Source organism: Hydra vulgaris, chromosome 12 (assembly GCF_038396675.1).
Source record: "Hydra vulgaris chromosome 12, alternate assembly HydraT2T_AEP".
In the NCBI taxonomy this organism is placed as follows: Eukaryota; Metazoa; Cnidaria; class Hydrozoa; order Anthoathecata; family Hydridae; genus Hydra; species Hydra vulgaris.
The window spans coordinates 30,820,001-30,837,508 of NC_088931.1; the positions used below are offsets into that span (position 1 = coordinate 30,820,001).

The following is a 17,508-nucleotide window of genomic DNA, read 5'->3' on the forward strand; positions in this document are numbered from 1 at the left end:
GCCATCAGGCTGGCTAACACCCTGACATAAATATATATATATGCATATGTATGTATATACACATAAATATATAATTCCATATGAAATCACCTAGTTTTTCAAAAGTGCCCCAGTGTACCACCTCAAATTTGCTTCAAATTTTGACCACCCACAGGTTTTATGAAAAAACTACAATCCTGAAAATTTCAGCTTGATTGACCAAACCGTTCAAAAGTTATAATTGAATTAATATTGACCAAAATCTGAAAAGTTTGAGTATCTCTTATGACATGGTTTTAGCATTTTGAGTGCAATGCTTTTTTAGTTTAAAAAGATACCAATTAGTGCAAGTTATATTATACTTCAAACAAATAAAAAATGCTGAAAGAAGAAGTGTATATACACATGAAACACAAGTACACTAATTTCTTTATTTCTGATTTAATTAACTCATAATACTTTCATAATCATTATCAGCCAGTTTATAGTCACAAGCACTTCTACCCTTAATGGATGGGGCACTTATTTGACATATAACTTTGTCAAATGGAACCCAAATTGACTTGATCGTGCATCATAAGTCCATTTTAAATTTAATTTGTTTCTATGTATGAGTTTTACATTAACATCTTGTTTTTCACTACAAATCTCAGGTACAAGCCCTATGTACCATTCATCATCGTAAAAGCATGCAATGTATTTTTGTATTGTATTGAATGTATTGATCTTTTTTTGCCAAGTTAATATTATTCAGCAAATCGGTATCATAGACAGTATCGCTAAATATTCTCCATAAAAATAATTTCTCTCCACATGGTAAAAACTGTGATAGCTTCTTAAGCCTGGGACTGTGCTCATCTCTTCATATCGTTTCTTTAGGCTAAAATAAGTTTCATGATTATTGGTATTATCACTTGAAATGTAAAATAATTTAACACCTTTAATGTTTTTTTAGCCCATGTAAACAGTTTATTTTGTTTGAGAATTTGCTGCTTGTAGACTTGCTTTTGCTGCTTCTCTTTTTATAGTTCCTCCTATTCCATCACATAGACTTTTGCCATGGGATGTAGCAAAGAAGTGGTGCTCAGCATTTATATTGTGATCTTCAAGATGGTACATGTGTTGATTTAATGTTCTTTTTGCCTCTGATAAGTAGGAGGATTGTGCTTCTTTGATAAAGTGGTGGTAACAAAGATCATAGAAGTTTCACTTAGAGTTTCAATAAACTCAATAATGCTTGTTTGGACACCCATTATTTGTATATGATATGATCAAAATCAAAATTATTATTTTTAAACACATTTTCCAAGTAAGTCTTTATATTTACCTTACCAGGGGAATTGGAACATAGATGGAATATGCAGCTTCGACTATATATATTACAAACACATACTTTCATCAAATCTTTGTAATATGTTAAATGGCCCTTTGGTAAAGCAACGCACATCAACTTAGTTTTTTGATGATAAAAACATACACAAACTGAGGTACTTCCACTACTGTCAACTGTAATGCAACACTTTGGTCTTAGTTCACAGAACTTGCTGAATCTAACTTTATGTTTAGGATATAACTTCTTCAACTCAAGAAAAAGTTCCTTTAATTAAACTAATATTAAATGTTTTTGTTTATGAACTTTTACATTACTTATACGCACAGAAACAAAGTCTTTTTTTCCTGGACATTGTCATGTGAACTCTTCAGATTCATAAATTTCAATGACTTTTTGTTTAACAATATCTTCCTTAGGCTGTCCTATTTTAGCCTCAGGTTTAGCAAGTATTCCTTTTTCATTTTTTCAACTTTTGAGCTTTTTTAAAGATGTTCTAAAAATGTTTTGCAAGTTTTTTCAATTTACCAACTATCAGAAGTTAGTGTTAGTAGTTGAACTTTTTCTTCCTTCAAACTTATTTTCATTTTATTTTTTATTAATTAATTTTTTATTATTTAAGAATTGTCTTATCAAGGTCTGAACAACTCAAATCTTCTTCAGCAGCTTCATCTTGACTACTTTCTGTAATTTTTTCAAGTTTGAATTCATTCGTACAGTTAGTAAAAACTTTTTGACCAGGTTTGATCTTAAGTTGATTTGTTATTGATAGGTTAACTTTACACAATCCCTTGATAATTTTTTTCTTGTGGACTTTAAATGGATCACAACAATATTTTTGAAGTGCTTCATATCTAGAAATACAGGCTTTTTCATGGTGAATATATATCTCCTCATTTGGTTTGAAAGTGTATCCTATCCTTTGCATTAAAACTTCAATATCAGTATCTTTTAGTCTTATTCTTGCTACCATTCTACAATATGGCATTTTATCACAATATTCATTTAAAACTCTTCCCACAACATTTCTCTGACATTTTTTACTAAAAATATTAAAGTTAAACATATAACATTATCTAAAAATAAACTTTTTTATATTTTTTCAGTAATAAAATTATAAAAATGAAATCTCAAGTATAAATGCGATTAAAACTGTCTAAAATGCAACCATTAAACTATTTCTACATATAACTATTTCTGCATACACAAAACTTTTACTTTTTGGTTCTTGCAATATTAAAAACTAAAATAATAAAATCCAGAAAATACTGCGCAGATTTAGATTTTAATACAAAGTCTTCAAGCAATGGAAATATTTTACATTATTATAACCATGTAAAAATATCATTATAATTATATTATATGCATAAAATTTAACATATACATATTATAAAATCACATCGAATAAATTAGGTTAAGACACTGATAATTTTATTTTATGAAAAACTGATTATATTTATTTAGGGGAAAAATAAAATATACACATAAATCATAGGGATACAATCATGTCATTAGATAGAGTATAGGTCTTTAATTTTTTTTGGGTGATTGCCTATATATAGAACTTTGCCAGTAAAAAGTTTCATAATTTATTTTAACTGTCTACTACTAAAAAAGTGAAATTTTAACAAGCTGCTGCAAGTGCTAAAATAACTTTTAACACATAGCTTTAATTTTTTCTACAACTGGTTACTCTAAGTACACAAAAGCAACAAAAAATTGGCACAACTTGTCTGTTGGCATTGGACTGTAGCACATTACAGTTTCCAAAATTTTTTCTAATATTGTGTTATTTAGCAACTTTGAGGTATAAAAACTCAAAAACTGTATAAAATCAGTCAAAAACACTTACAAAAATAGATAATTTGGGTGAAAAACTATTACCTTAAAAAATTTCAGGTGATCATCTATTTTATTTAAAAAGTTATGATCTGGTAAAAATCAAAAAAATCTACTGTAAGCTCCAGATACTCAAACTTTTCAGATTTTGGTCAATATTAATTCAATTATAACTTTTGAACGGTTTGGTCAATCAAGCTGAAATTTTCAGGATTGTAGTTTTTTCATAAAATCTGTGGGTGGTCAAAATTTGAAGCAAATTTGAGGTGGTACTCTGGGGACCATCAGGTGATTTGATATGGAATGATCCTATACATATATATATGTATGTATATAAATATATATATATACATACATATGTATATATATACATACATATGCATATATATATTTACACATAAATGTATATATATATATATATATATATATATATATATATATATATATATATATATATATATATATATATATATATATTTATATATATATATATATATATATATATATATATATATATATATATATATATATATATATATATATATATATATATATATATATATATATAACATGGAAAACAAGGAATTGAAGATGAGCGGCCAGTTTGACCGGCCAACTCAAGGAATTGATGGTCAATTATTATTTTGGGCGGTCAAAATTTTTCTCTTTTGTTTGTTTAAATCTTAGTAAAAGTTCTTCTTGACTAAACTTTATAAATACAAAAATAAGTTAATGCTTGAAGGGTAATGAATAAAATTATTTTTATAATAACAATTTTAAATAAAATCTTTTTTTAAAAGCTCTAACATGCAACTGATAATTTTTAATTTATTTAAAATTAATTCATTTCATTACAACGACTTTGCAAATGGTGGGTAAAGCTGAGTGAAAAATAATAGAAAAGATTAAATGAAAAAAAAACTACAGTTGAGATTATGTTCTTAATTACATATAATAATTTCAAATAATAATGAAATAAATCTCTGAAGTTAAAGAAGAAAAACTTTTGCATATTTTATATCCCTGGCTCATTAAAATCATTTCAAAAACCGCTAATGTTAATTAGTTAATAATAATGTTACTAACTCTTGTTTGCAGATCTATTTAAACTGAATATTTAATACATTAAATTGTTTTAAACATTCGTCTTCTTATTATTAAACAATTTATTTAATAAAGCAAATTTAAAAAAATTTCATAAACCAGTTATTAAAAAAAAAAGCGCAAGCACTCAATTAGTAATTTTTAATTTTTCTATAAACCATTTATTTGCAATTTGCGGCAAAACATTTACGAGAAAATAAATAAAAATATTTAGAGAAAAGTGAAACAAATTGACTAAGTGCAGATGAAAGAAAAACTGTTCATAGTTAAATACATAGTTTATTATATATTATTATAATATTAATAAAATAATATATAAAATTTTTATATTAAAATAGTAATAAAATAAGAACTTCAATCATTTAAGAAAAAAGGATTTTTACCATCGGTAAAATAAAATTAATTTAAATAAGTGAAGCAAAAAACTTAATGATTATAGTTTACGTCTTTACGTATACGTTACGTGCAATACATTCGTCAACAAAGCGAATTAATGAGTTCAGGGTTGTTAAAGCAAAAAAATTACTGATTTCTATTAATATGCAATAATTATTTGATAAAAGTTTTAACAACAATAAATTGAATATATACTCAAATATATTATAAGTAGCAGAATTAATAATATAAAATTATTAATAAATTATTAATTTTTAATTATTGATTTATATTGATATAAATGATTAAAGTGTTTTTAATTTTTAATTATTGAATTATATTGATATAAATAATTAAAAAGTTTTTAATTTTTAATTATTATATATATATATATATACATACATATATATATATATATATATATATATATATATATATATATATATATATATATATATATATATATATATATATATATATATATATATATGTATGTATATATATATATATATATATATATATATACATACATACATATGTATACATATGTATATATATATACATACATATATATACATATGTATATATATATATATATACATATATATACATACATACATATATATATATATATATATGTATGTATGTATATTCTTGTCAGATCAGGTTGTATGTATGTAAATTCTTGTCAGATGTATGTATGTATATATATGTATATGTATGTATATATATGTATGTATATATATATATGTATATATATGTATGTATATATATGTATGTATATATATGTATATATATATGTATATATATGTGTATGTATATATGTATGTATATGTGTGTATATGTGTGTATGTATGTATGTATGTATATGTATGTATATGTATGTATATGTGTATGTATATGTGTGTATATGTGTATGTATATGTATGTATGTATATGTGATGTATGTATATGTATGTATGTGTGTATGTATGTGTATGTATATGTATGTATGTGTGTATGTGTGTGTATGTATGTATGTGTGTATGTATATGTATGTATATGTGATGTATGTATATGTATGTATGTATATACATGTGAATGTATATGTATGTATATGTGTATGTATATATGTATGTATATATATGTATATATATGTATATGTATGTATATATATGTATGTATATATATGTATGTATATATATGTATGTATATATATGTATGTATGTATATTTTTGTCAGATCAGGTTAACCTGATCTTGTCAAACAAAGATCAGGATAACCTGATCTTGTCAGATCAGGTTATCCTGCTACTAGTAACATGTAACCCAGTACATTCTGGTTCATGTCCTGCTGCCTTGTAGGATACGCCTTTTTAGGCAAAGGCTAGGAGATGCCAACTCCGATTTTAAACACCCCCTGCCTTGGGGCTCTTGGTTGAGTAAAGGCTAGAGATGGTGTCTCGATAAAAATACTCATCTTGGGCAGATGTTAAATGCACCCAGCTACTGTCTTGTAGAAGGCCTCCTAGGCAAAGACTTAAGGGGTAAACAGATTTATCTGTTGACCAGCCTCGCACCCCTTTTTCATCTATTAGGCTGGCGCAGATGTGTTTTTAATACATTGTTTCCAGTTTAGGATGTTGAATGCTGGTTCTTCTTGACTCAATGCATGGGTTTGCTTGTGTCACTGTTTTTATGACTAGGCAACTCATTCTATTATCTCCTTATGAGGGTACAGCTCTAAAACTCAGTTTTATGGTTCTGAGGCCGGCTGGTAGTCAGGTTTCCCGAACTCTGTGGTAGCTCTCAGAGAGGCTGATTCCATCAACAGCTGAAAAATATCAAAGTATTAACAGTGCCATGTTGCACATGGATGGTGTCCCTGTTTGTAATTTTGGTATGCATTGCGGAGGCCACATTTGGAGCCCTTTGTTACGGCTTTTTTTTTTTCTTTTTTTTAAACATCTTTGCTTCCAACAAGGCTGCAAGCAGCCACTAATTAAAGTTGGAAGTTACTGTAAGAGAAAAGATGAAGATTGTAGAGCAAGATAACGATTGACGGACGATTTAAAAGATTGCAAATTATATAAATCAAGAAAGCAAGATGAAGGAAGCGAATTCCAAAGAACTGATGTTCGAGGAAAAAAACTAGACGAATAAGCGAATAAAAAAACTAGACAAATAATACGGCTTAGGGTTTATTAGTAGTAATGAGGCAATTGCTTGGGCTATTAAACGGTGTTCTGAGTACTATCTATGCTTTGAGTCAAGTTCTTCAATCTAATTTAATAATGAATAAAGTACCAAAAACTATAAAACACAAAAAACCATCATCATCACCAAGTTCTCTAAACCTATCATTCACTAATATTCGTGGTCTTCGAAGTAACTTTTCTTCTGTTGAGTCCTATCTCTTGCAAAGTTCACCAGACCTACTTGCTCTTTGTGAGACTAATTTGAGTTCGGCTGTCTCATCTTGTGATCTTAGTGTTGATGGTTATCTTCCTCTGATTCGTAAAGACTCCAACAGTCACATGCTTGGCCTAGGCATTTACATTTGTAAGAATTCACCTGTTTGTCGTGAAACTAGGTTTGAATCCACAGACTATTCTTTCATGTGCTTTCGTTTAGCACCACTTCACTCTATTGCCTTTCTCTTTGTTCTATATCGCTTTCCTTCATCTCAATGACTGCACTCTATTTGATGTTATTTCTGATCATATTGACCAAGCCCTCTCTCTTTATCCATCAGCTAATATAGTTGTTTTCGGTGACTTTAATGCTCACCACTCTGAATGGCTTGGCTCTAGTGTCAGTGACTCTGCAGGCATTAAAGCCCACAACTTTTGCCTTTCTCAATCCCTAACTCAAATAGTCAACTTTCCAACTCGCTTTCCTGACAACCCTAATCATTTACCTTCTCTACTCGACTTATGTCTTGTTTCTGATCCTAGTCAGTGCTCAGTTTCTCCACATTCACCCTTAGGTGCTTCTGATCACAGTTTGATCTCTTTAAAACTAATATCTTATTCTTCTTCATCACCTGAATACCCCTATTATCAAACCTCTTACAACTACAGTAAAGCTGACTGGGATTCTTTCCGTGATTTTCTTCGTGATGGCCCTTGGGTAGAAATCTTTCAACTTCCTGTCGACAAATGTGCTTCTTACATAACTTTGTGGATTCAGGCTGACATGGAATCTTTTATTCCCTCTCGACGATTCCAGGTCAAGCCTCACTCTCCTCCATGGTTTTCCTCACACTGTGCTGCTGCGATTGCCAATCGAAACCATTACTTCCATAACTGTAATAACTGAGAGGTTTTATCGTGCATTAGATGAAGGTGGAGAGGTTAAGGCCATCGCTCTTGACATTTCAAAAGCGTTTGATAAAGTTTGGCATGCTGGTCTTCTCCATAAGCTTTCTTCTTATGGTGTATCCGGCAACATCTTTAAGATCATTGAATCCTTCCTTTCCAATCGTAGCATAAAAGTTGTCCTCGATGGACAACACTCTTCTTCTTATTCTGTAACTTCAAGGGTTCCTCAAGGTTCTATCCTTGGCCTTATACTCTTTTTAATTTACATTAACGATCTTCCAGATATTCTCACATCTAAGGTGGCATTGTTTGCTGATGATACTACCATTTATTCTTGTCGTGATAAGAAACCAACACTCTCTGATTGCTTGGAGGGGGCATTTGAGCTTGAAAAGGATCTCACTTCTGCTACAGCGTGGGGCTCACAGTGGCTGGTGAACTTTAATTCAGATAAAACTCAATTTTTTTCAGCCAATCGTTATCGCAATAATTTAGATCTTCCTATTTTTATGAACGGTGATGTACTCGATGAGTCACCTACTCTTCATCTTCTAGGATTAACTCTTACTTCCAATCTTTCTTGGAAACCATATTTCAAATCGGTTGCAAAATTAGCATCTGCTAAGGTTGCATCTCTTTATCGAGCTCACCACTTTCTTACTCTGGATTCTATTCTCTATCTCTATAAATCTCAAATCCGGCCTTGTATGGAATACTGTTGCCATATCTGGGGCGGATCTTCTAATGATGCCCTTTCTCTTTTAGACAAGGTGCAAAAACGCATTGTAAACATAGTTGGACCTGCTCTTGCGGCCAACCTTCAACCATTATCACATCGTCGTAATGTTGCTTCTCTTTCTCTTTTTTACAAATACTATAATGGGCACTGCTCTAAAGAACTAGCGTCTCTTGTGCCATCTACTAAAATTCATTCTCGTGTTACTCGTCATTCAATTAAGTGTCATCCTTTTTGTGTGACTGTTTCTAAGTGCTCCAAAAGCGCTTATTCGTCTAGTTTTTTTCCTCGAACATCAGTTCTTTGGAATTCGCTTCCTTCATCTTGCTTTCCTGATTCATATAATTTGCAATCTTTTAAATCGTCCGTCAATCGTTATCTTGCTCTACAATCTTCATCTTTTCTCTTACAGTAACTTCCAACTTTAATTAGTGGCTGCTTGCAGCCTTGTTGGAAGCGAAGATGTTTAAAAAAAATATATTTATATATATATATGTATATATATACATACATCTGCATATATATACATAAATTTATATATATATATAATTTATATATATATATATATATATATATATACTTATATATAGATACTTATATATATATATATATATATATATATATATATATATATATATATATATATATATATATATATATATGTATTTATATGTATTTATATGTGTATACATATGTATACATTGGCATCTTACTTACTGTGTTAGCTCAACTTTAATTTACTATATATGTATGTTTACATTCTGTCTGAACCTCTAGTCCGGTGTTCACTCACCCATAAGTTGCTATTTGTATGCTTGTGTTTTGTCTTGACCTCATGTGCGATGTTTACTCACCCATAAATCTCTATATGTATGTTTGTGTTATGTCTGAACCTCTGGGGTGGTTTTATCCGTAAGTAACTTTATGTATGTTTGTGTTCTGCTTAAATCTCTAATGCAGTGTGAGTTCAGTAACCAACTAGTGAATCCAATTATAAAACCTATGCTCACCTTACTTTCTAGTATTCTATTAGATTTAATTTTTTTATTAATGCATTTCCAAAATATCCCCATCAATGTTTTAAAATACTGCTTGCTGAAAGTAATTTTTAACTACTACAGGTCAGGTTCAGGATAATCACAATCACACTGCTTCTGGTATCATTTAAGCCAGTACTAACTTGCTGCCTTTTTAGGTTTGCTTTTTTTAAGCAAAGGCTAGGCGAAATAAAGTACAATTTGAAATTTCTCTGCCTTGGGGCTCTTGGTTGAGTAAAGACTAGAGATGTTCTCTTGATAAAGTACTCATCTTAGGCAGATGTTAACTGCATCCTACTGTCTTATAGAAGGGCTCCTAGGCAAAGATTTTAGAAGTAAGCAGAATAATTCTGTTGACCAGCCTCAAACCCCTTTTTCATCTAATAGGCTGATGTAGATGTAAACATGAGTTACGTTAATTCCTGCCAAGGATGATGAATGCTGAATCTTCTTGACTCCTTGATAGTGGTTATGCAAATCTTTCTGTTATCTCCTAATGAGGGTGCAGCTCTAAAACACAGTTTTAATGGTTCTAAGGCACCCCGGTAATAAGCTTTCATCAACTTTGTGTTAGCTCTCAGAGAGACTGAATCTATCAACAGCAGTAAAATATGAGTATTCACAGTTAAGAAAACTGCATAGCTCATTGCTTGGGATGCTGTGCTCTATCTATGAATGAACCAATTTTTCTTTAAACTTAAGTCATGCCAAAAGTAATCTTAAATATTAAACATAAAAAAGTTATATATAAATCTTATATCACCTAACTGTTTGTATTTTAATCAAAAATATTTGTGGTCTTCAAAGTAACTTTCCATAAGTAGAATCTTAACTTTTGCAAAATTCACTAGACTTGCTTGCTCTTTGTGAATCTAATTTAAATTTAACTGTTACTTCTTCAGATCTCAGTATTGATGGGTACTATTCTTTGATTCACAAAGATTCCAATAGTCACGCAAGTTAAGTTATGCATCAATTCACCTATTCATTGAGAAATCAGGTTTGAATCCTCTGACCATTCTTTTATGTGCTTCTGCTTAACATCTCATCACTCAATCACTAAGGAGGGTCCAAAACTGATTTTTGGATTTTGTGTAGTTTAATCACTTTTTCTTAATTGATTTTCTATGCTGATTTTCTTACTTTTTTTTCATTATAAATATTTGGCATTCTACTTCAATTTCAATAAAAGTGGTTATTTTAACAAATAATCAGTTGTTAAATTAAATGAAATCATTATTATCAAAGTAGAATCTTTAGTGAAATTTTGTTTGTTTTTGTTTTATCAACAAAATTCGTAATCATTATGTGTAGTTATAAATACAACAAAAAATTTGGCATTATACATGAAATTACTCCATATAAGGAACAATTTGTAACAATTACTAGTGAAAATGCGAAATAACTTCATTGCAACCATGGTGCAGTGATTTGAGTTCTTTCTCAGAATCAAGAGGTCTAAGGTTCAAGGTTGGTTCTGAACAGATAAGCAACATTGGTAAGGAAGGATGTGTAAACTAGTTAAACCTAGTTAAATTGCTCTTCCACAGTGCTTTGTGATAAGATGCTTAGTGATTCTTGGAGCACCTTAGCAACTTTAAAGAAAAGTTATCGTAGGTGGTTGTGGGTTGTTGTGAGGACTTTCCAAGTTAAGTAGTTTAAGTACGTTAAATCATTAGCTTATTCTTCTGATGGCAACGTTTTTTTGTATTTTTATCAATAATGATGATTTTAAATAAAGTGGATGTTTGCTGCGATGGTTTACTATTTTTTGATTCTTACTAAAGTAAACATCCCATTCATCAATTGTTTTTTGACATTTAACATATCTTTCTGTTTTTCAATATATTTATTCACAAGTAAATGGGGTGCTTTGTAATTTTAAACAAGCTAAGATATAATATCTTTTGGACGCCTTATGTAAAGCTTACAGTTCCTTTTTTTGCTAACCCGCTCTGTCTCAGTTGTTTTTGTCACTGGTTCAAACTGTATTTTATGTTTTTAAATTTTTTTACTATGAGACACATTTCTCGAAATATTTCTAAATTACCTAAATCTTGGTTTCACAATGGTTTGCACATTTAATTATATTACCACAAAGAATTTTTGTAATCAACAGTATTTCTGAAGCTGATTGCAATGAGTGCCACGCTGGCGCTTACGTTCAATGTTATTTGAAATTGTTTAATAAATTACAAAAACCTGATTAAAAATGTAATACATCAGTTATTCCATTTTTTTATCTTTTTTCAAACCCATACTTTCTTAGTTTCTGTTCAAGAAAGATAGCTAAATTTTGCTAAACTATTTGCAAGAATGATACAATCACCCAAATTTTTTGATGCATATATACAAACTGCTTCTGTGACTACTGAGCAGTCTATCTTATTTAATTTCTGAAATGAATTTTATTTATGAAATAATTTAATTTCTGAACTATAATTTATTGTTGACTTTATCAAAGACAACAATAAAAAAACCCTGAGTAAAATTTTGATAAAATTTGTCTATTACTGCGAGGTTTCTAAAGAAGTTTATTAATTTTGATTTATTTCTTTACTAGTTTATGATTTATTAATTTATTAATTTGTTACTTCTTGTTGCAAGATTTTTCATTTTAATTGGTATCTAAATTCAGTTAACTAAGTTAATAGCAAAGTGTTTTCTAGCAAAAAAAAATTTTTTACACTAGAAAAGACTTATTTTTGTTTAAAAGCAACTTTTATTCATTTTAATTCAAAGTTATCCAATCAAAGTCTAAATTGCATAAATTTGAACATAAAGTTAAAAAGTTGAGTTTTAAAATGTTAAAAATTGAAGTAGAAGGTCAACCTCAAAAAATTAGCAAAAACTGAATTGAACTTTTCTAAAAAAAAATTAAGAATAATTGGTTAAACAAAAAATATAGCATTTTGGACAACCCCCTTCCTCCCCCTGCCTACTATCCCCTTTCTCTTTGTTTTTTATCATTCTCCTTATTTTTAGGGCTGCACTCTTTTAGATGTAACTTCTGATCAAATTAATCATGCCCTTTCTCTTTACCTTTCTGCTAATATTGTTGGTATTAGTGACTTCGATGCTCATCACACTGAATGATTTGGCTCTAACACTACTGACCCTGCTGGCACTAAAGTCCATAACTTCTGCATATCTCAATCTCTTACTTAGTTAACTTTGTGAGTTGTTTTCCAGACAACCCTAATCACTTACCTTCACTCCTTGATTTGTGTCTTGTCTCTGACCTTGCTTGTGTTTAGTTTCTCCTTGTTCTCCTTTAGTTGGTTCCGACCATGCAATGATCTCAAACTTCGTCTTTGGACTCACCCTATCATTGCACTACTACCCTAAAACCGACTGGAATTTTTTCATGATTTTTTTTGTGATTGTCCTTAGGCTGATGTTTTTTTCTCTCAGCTGATAAATGCACCTCCTACATAACTAATTCTGAAGAATATTTTAAAAATATTAAAATTCGAGTGCTGTGACATTCGAGGCATAGTTATGATGTCACCAATCAATTTTTAATAGCATTATATACTTCTTTTGGTACTGTGGCTCAAAACAAAACTTAATGCTTTTTATAAAAAAGCTTCTATTCTTTCTAAAAAAAATAAAACCCCAATCAACTTAAAAAAAACATTTTTATTTCTAGTTGATTTGGGTTTTATTTCTGTGCACAATTGTTACCAAGTATTATACTGAGCACTTATATCTTTCATCCCTAGAAACTTTTAATATCTCTAAAGGTAAACCAGAATCACCTGGTAGGTAGGGTTTCACAGAACTGCAGGTCAAAAAAAAACAATCATATCTAATTTTTTGATGCAACCTAGTACAATAATCTTAATTATTGAGATTAAAACATAAACCCCATATTTTTTAGGGTATGTTTATAGGTTATACTTGAGACACTCATGATGTCTTATCAAGATATATTTTATTGCCTAATACTGAAGGATCACATTTCTCTATGTAAAACTAATGACTTTTATATTGTTATATTATTATGTATAAATGAATATTATAATTAATTTTAATTTAGTTGAAATGACATTAGATGCACTGAACTATGTTATTGCAGAGTTAGAAGTTGTTGACAAGACACTATGCTCGTGAGTTATTATAAGTTTGTCATTTTTTTTGTTTTTGAAAAACCTAATTTTTAATCTAAATAAAAACTTGTTATCTAAATAAATTATTTACCTATAATACTTTACATACGCCATGTTGTTACCATGTTACATGTTTTAACAGTGTGTATTTTAGAAATTTTAGTTGTATTTTCTGCAGCAACAATTTTAAAAAATTTTATTTTATGGATTACTTTGTTTAATTGCCTATCCACACACAAACTCTCAGTCTTTGTGCTTATTTCTTTGTTATTGGTTATATATTTATGTATATACACACTATATGTATATGTATATATGCCCTATAGCACACTAATCTGCAGTAATTTATTTGTGTGTGTTCGTGTGTGCCTATAAGAGCGCCAATGGTGCCTGGGTCAAAAATGGAGAACAGCGCCCCTATTTCAAACCAAAAAAGTTTTGTGAACGCAGCCATTATCTATTTCTGATACAGGACATTGTATTTCTGCATTACTATTATCTAAATTGAGAAACAATTCATTAATCGAAACTGACATACAACTCAAAATATTAGTTTTAAAACCAATAAATGACAAGTCGATTAACAAAATCTTAGAGGAAGGTAAATAAGGCATCTAAAAATGAATTTTGTGAGCTTTTCTGGTCGCTTAAATATTGATAACATTGTCATAGCTCACCTTTTTAGCCTTATCTTTTTTAGCAAAATCTTCTTTAATCAAAATAGTTAAAAGATCAGTAATGTCATCCGGTCCCTGTCAAACGGAGAGAGTTTTTAAAAATCATCAGCTTACTAAACAATCGTTTTTCTTCAGCAACTGACACAGAAATTGTGTTGAAAATGCAGAGCATGATGCAAATGTATGGAAAAAGGCATTCAAGCTTCTTCTCAAAGACTTTATTGAGTAGAAAATGAGCTGTGCTTGATACCTTATCATAAAAGCACTTCAGTTTACGCTTTCTCTTACTAACAAGTTTAGTTTCGAAAACTAGCGGTCTAGCTACAGTCTCTAGGAAATTTTTTAGCCAAGAGCATTTTCCAGCAGCTGTTTAATCAAACATAGCTTGTCATTGATGGTAATAGCTTCAGATTGTAGAAGACGACTAATATTGTTAACTGTAGTAAGGATTTTGTACCAAAACGAAATTAACAATACAAAGTCAAAAGATGGTAACCATTTTTTAAGGCTCTTGTTTGGCTGAGCTGCTCACTGATCAGATCCAGGTTTTCCATGGCATGTTTTAGAGCTCAACATTTCTCTCAGCTACTTGACAAGTGGTTTAATCACATCGGTATGAGAGCTTCATTATGTCATAGAAAGTCTATGCAGTGAAATTCCTGTTTGCTTCAGTGAGTATCTTCCATCGGGCAGGACTTGCGCTAAAAAATAAGTACATAAATTTGATATTTTAATAATAACCAGCCAAATTTAGACTGTAAGCGCTACTGGGAACGTACAGAGCTTCCTAATAATTTTGCGTTGTTAAGGCATATTGGATCCATTATCATATCTCTGACAACAGCAGTTTTAAATATTCAAACCTAGACTTGCAATCACATCAGTGATAAGCTTGGCTATATTGACTCTTTTCTTCTTCTTGAGAGCTTCAACATACGAGAAGTTTCTCTTTCATAGAGGAGAAAATGAATAACAAAATTTATCTGCTCAGTGTGAGGTAGCATCAGCTATGATGTTGAAGTAGATACCATCTTGGATTTTTTTGACAGTAACACTTTGGATAACACCACCACATTCTCTGATGAACCCATTTTGAGATGACTGAAAGATGTAAGGGGCACTCAATCTGTAGCCCTCTTGTGTTAGCGTCTTACATCTTCCAAGTGGGATGCAATATTATAATAACCAATAAGCCCCATACCGATAATAAAGTTTCCATTTTTTTGTGTTATTTCACCTGAAAAAGAATGTCTGCCTCGTTCTAGAATTTTTGGTGCAATGTGCTGGATTGAAGCTGCTTTACACAATCTATAAGTCTCCTCTATTGATCTCTAGCTCCTCCGTTCCAACAAAGAAGAGACAATTCTCTGCTTTTAAATACTATTTTTTGCACAAAAGAGAGCAAGAGAAACAGTAGAGAGTCTTGGTCGAAACCAAAAAAAATCTTTTTACTTTTTACTTATTAGACAAAGGTTGATAAAACACTTTCAAAAGAAAGATTCTCTTAATGGAATCACAGGGGAAAATGTTGTTGAATCTTGTTGCTTTAAGGTATGTGAAGGGCGTCTCTTTAAAGTAACTACATCTTGATCTTTTTGACTCAAAACAACATAATGGGTTTGGCTGCAAAAAGAGGTCAGCATTAATTATTACCAAGACAGGTTGAGCACCACATTTTCCCCTGTTGGATAAGGTTCCTTCTTTCTAGTCACATTAAAATTCATTTAGCTCATACATATCATACTTATTGAGTGCAGTAGGTGATCAAGAAATAGAAGGAGAGCTTATTGGTTATTCTTGGCCCTCATAGACAGACTGGGAGTCATGGTCATTATTATAGAGATCCTTAAGGTTAAAGTTAGTAATAACAAAAAAGTTGTTATTACTAACTTTTTTCCTTAAAAATTGAAATTTCAATACTCCAATCATCAATTTGAGCACAAAATTGTTTTTTTCTTACTGCATTAAAGTAGACATTTTGTCTACTTTAAACGTAAAGGTAAACCCAATCCAAAAACTCAAATACTTGACAACTGGCCGGGTCCTGGTAAAAGTCGGCCTATTTGCCTAAAAAACATGACACTATAATTCTCTTCTTTGCTTTAACAGTCGAATACTACTTTAAAAAGTAGCACTTGTGAAATCATCAAAAAAATGTTTTGTTTGCTTCAACTTCTTCAACAACCATGTTGCTCATCCATGAAGCGCACTACCTAACAAAGTTTTCAGTGCTATCAGTGTCAACTGCTTTAAAGCGAAATTTGATCAGCTACCATTATAATTACCACAGTGCAGTATCTTCCGTACAATCGAGCACGAGCTAGCATGGCTAACTGTTCATGGGCTCATGGAAATAGGCCTTGTTCCGTCTAATTCAACTATAGCTAAATCCTATTTATTTAATTATAATAATAGAATTTAAAATTAAAATTTTTTTATCATATACATTTTTATTCCGAATACTAAAGTTTCAAACTCAAATACAAAAGCAGATTTCTAATTGTCAGTCATTAAAATGTTTTCTATTTATTGAAAAAAAAAAGAAAAAGAGGGTCATCAGACGCCCCTTCAAGCTTGGTGCCCAGGTCAATTCGCCCCCTTTGCCCCTCCCTCTCGAAGGCCCTGTGTGTTTGTGTATGTATGTATGTATATATATATATATATATATATATATATATATATATATATATATATATATATATATATATATATATATATATATATATATATATATATATATACATATATACATACATTCATGCATATATACATACATACATTTTTTTGTTTGTTTTGTTATCGATCTCCTCAAGGCCGAGAAGGCCACTACAGATGAGGAGGCTACTTAATAGTGGTTATAACCCTCTCTCAACTCTATACAACAAGGCCGCTGCGTGGAGAAACAAGCAGTACTACCAAGGACGTGGTGGGGATCGAACTCAGAACCTCTCACTTATGAAGTGAGAGCTTTACCGCTACACCACTACCGCATACATACGTACATACATACATACATAC

At 30.4% G+C, this 17,508-nt stretch overlaps 1 protein-coding gene across 1 annotated transcript in view; it reads left to right on the top strand.

Moving 5' to 3' along the window:
- LOC100208020 (sister chromatid cohesion protein PDS5 homolog B) overlaps nt 1–17,508 on the top strand; it is a 122,785-nt gene that overhangs the window by 64,536 nt on the left and 40,741 nt on the right. Inside the window, exon 20 of the mRNA XM_065812893.1 lies at nt 13,744–13,813. Coding sequence (XP_065668965.1) covers nt 13,744–13,813 — 70 coding nt within the window. The remainder of the gene's footprint in view (nt 1–13,743; nt 13,814–17,508) is intronic.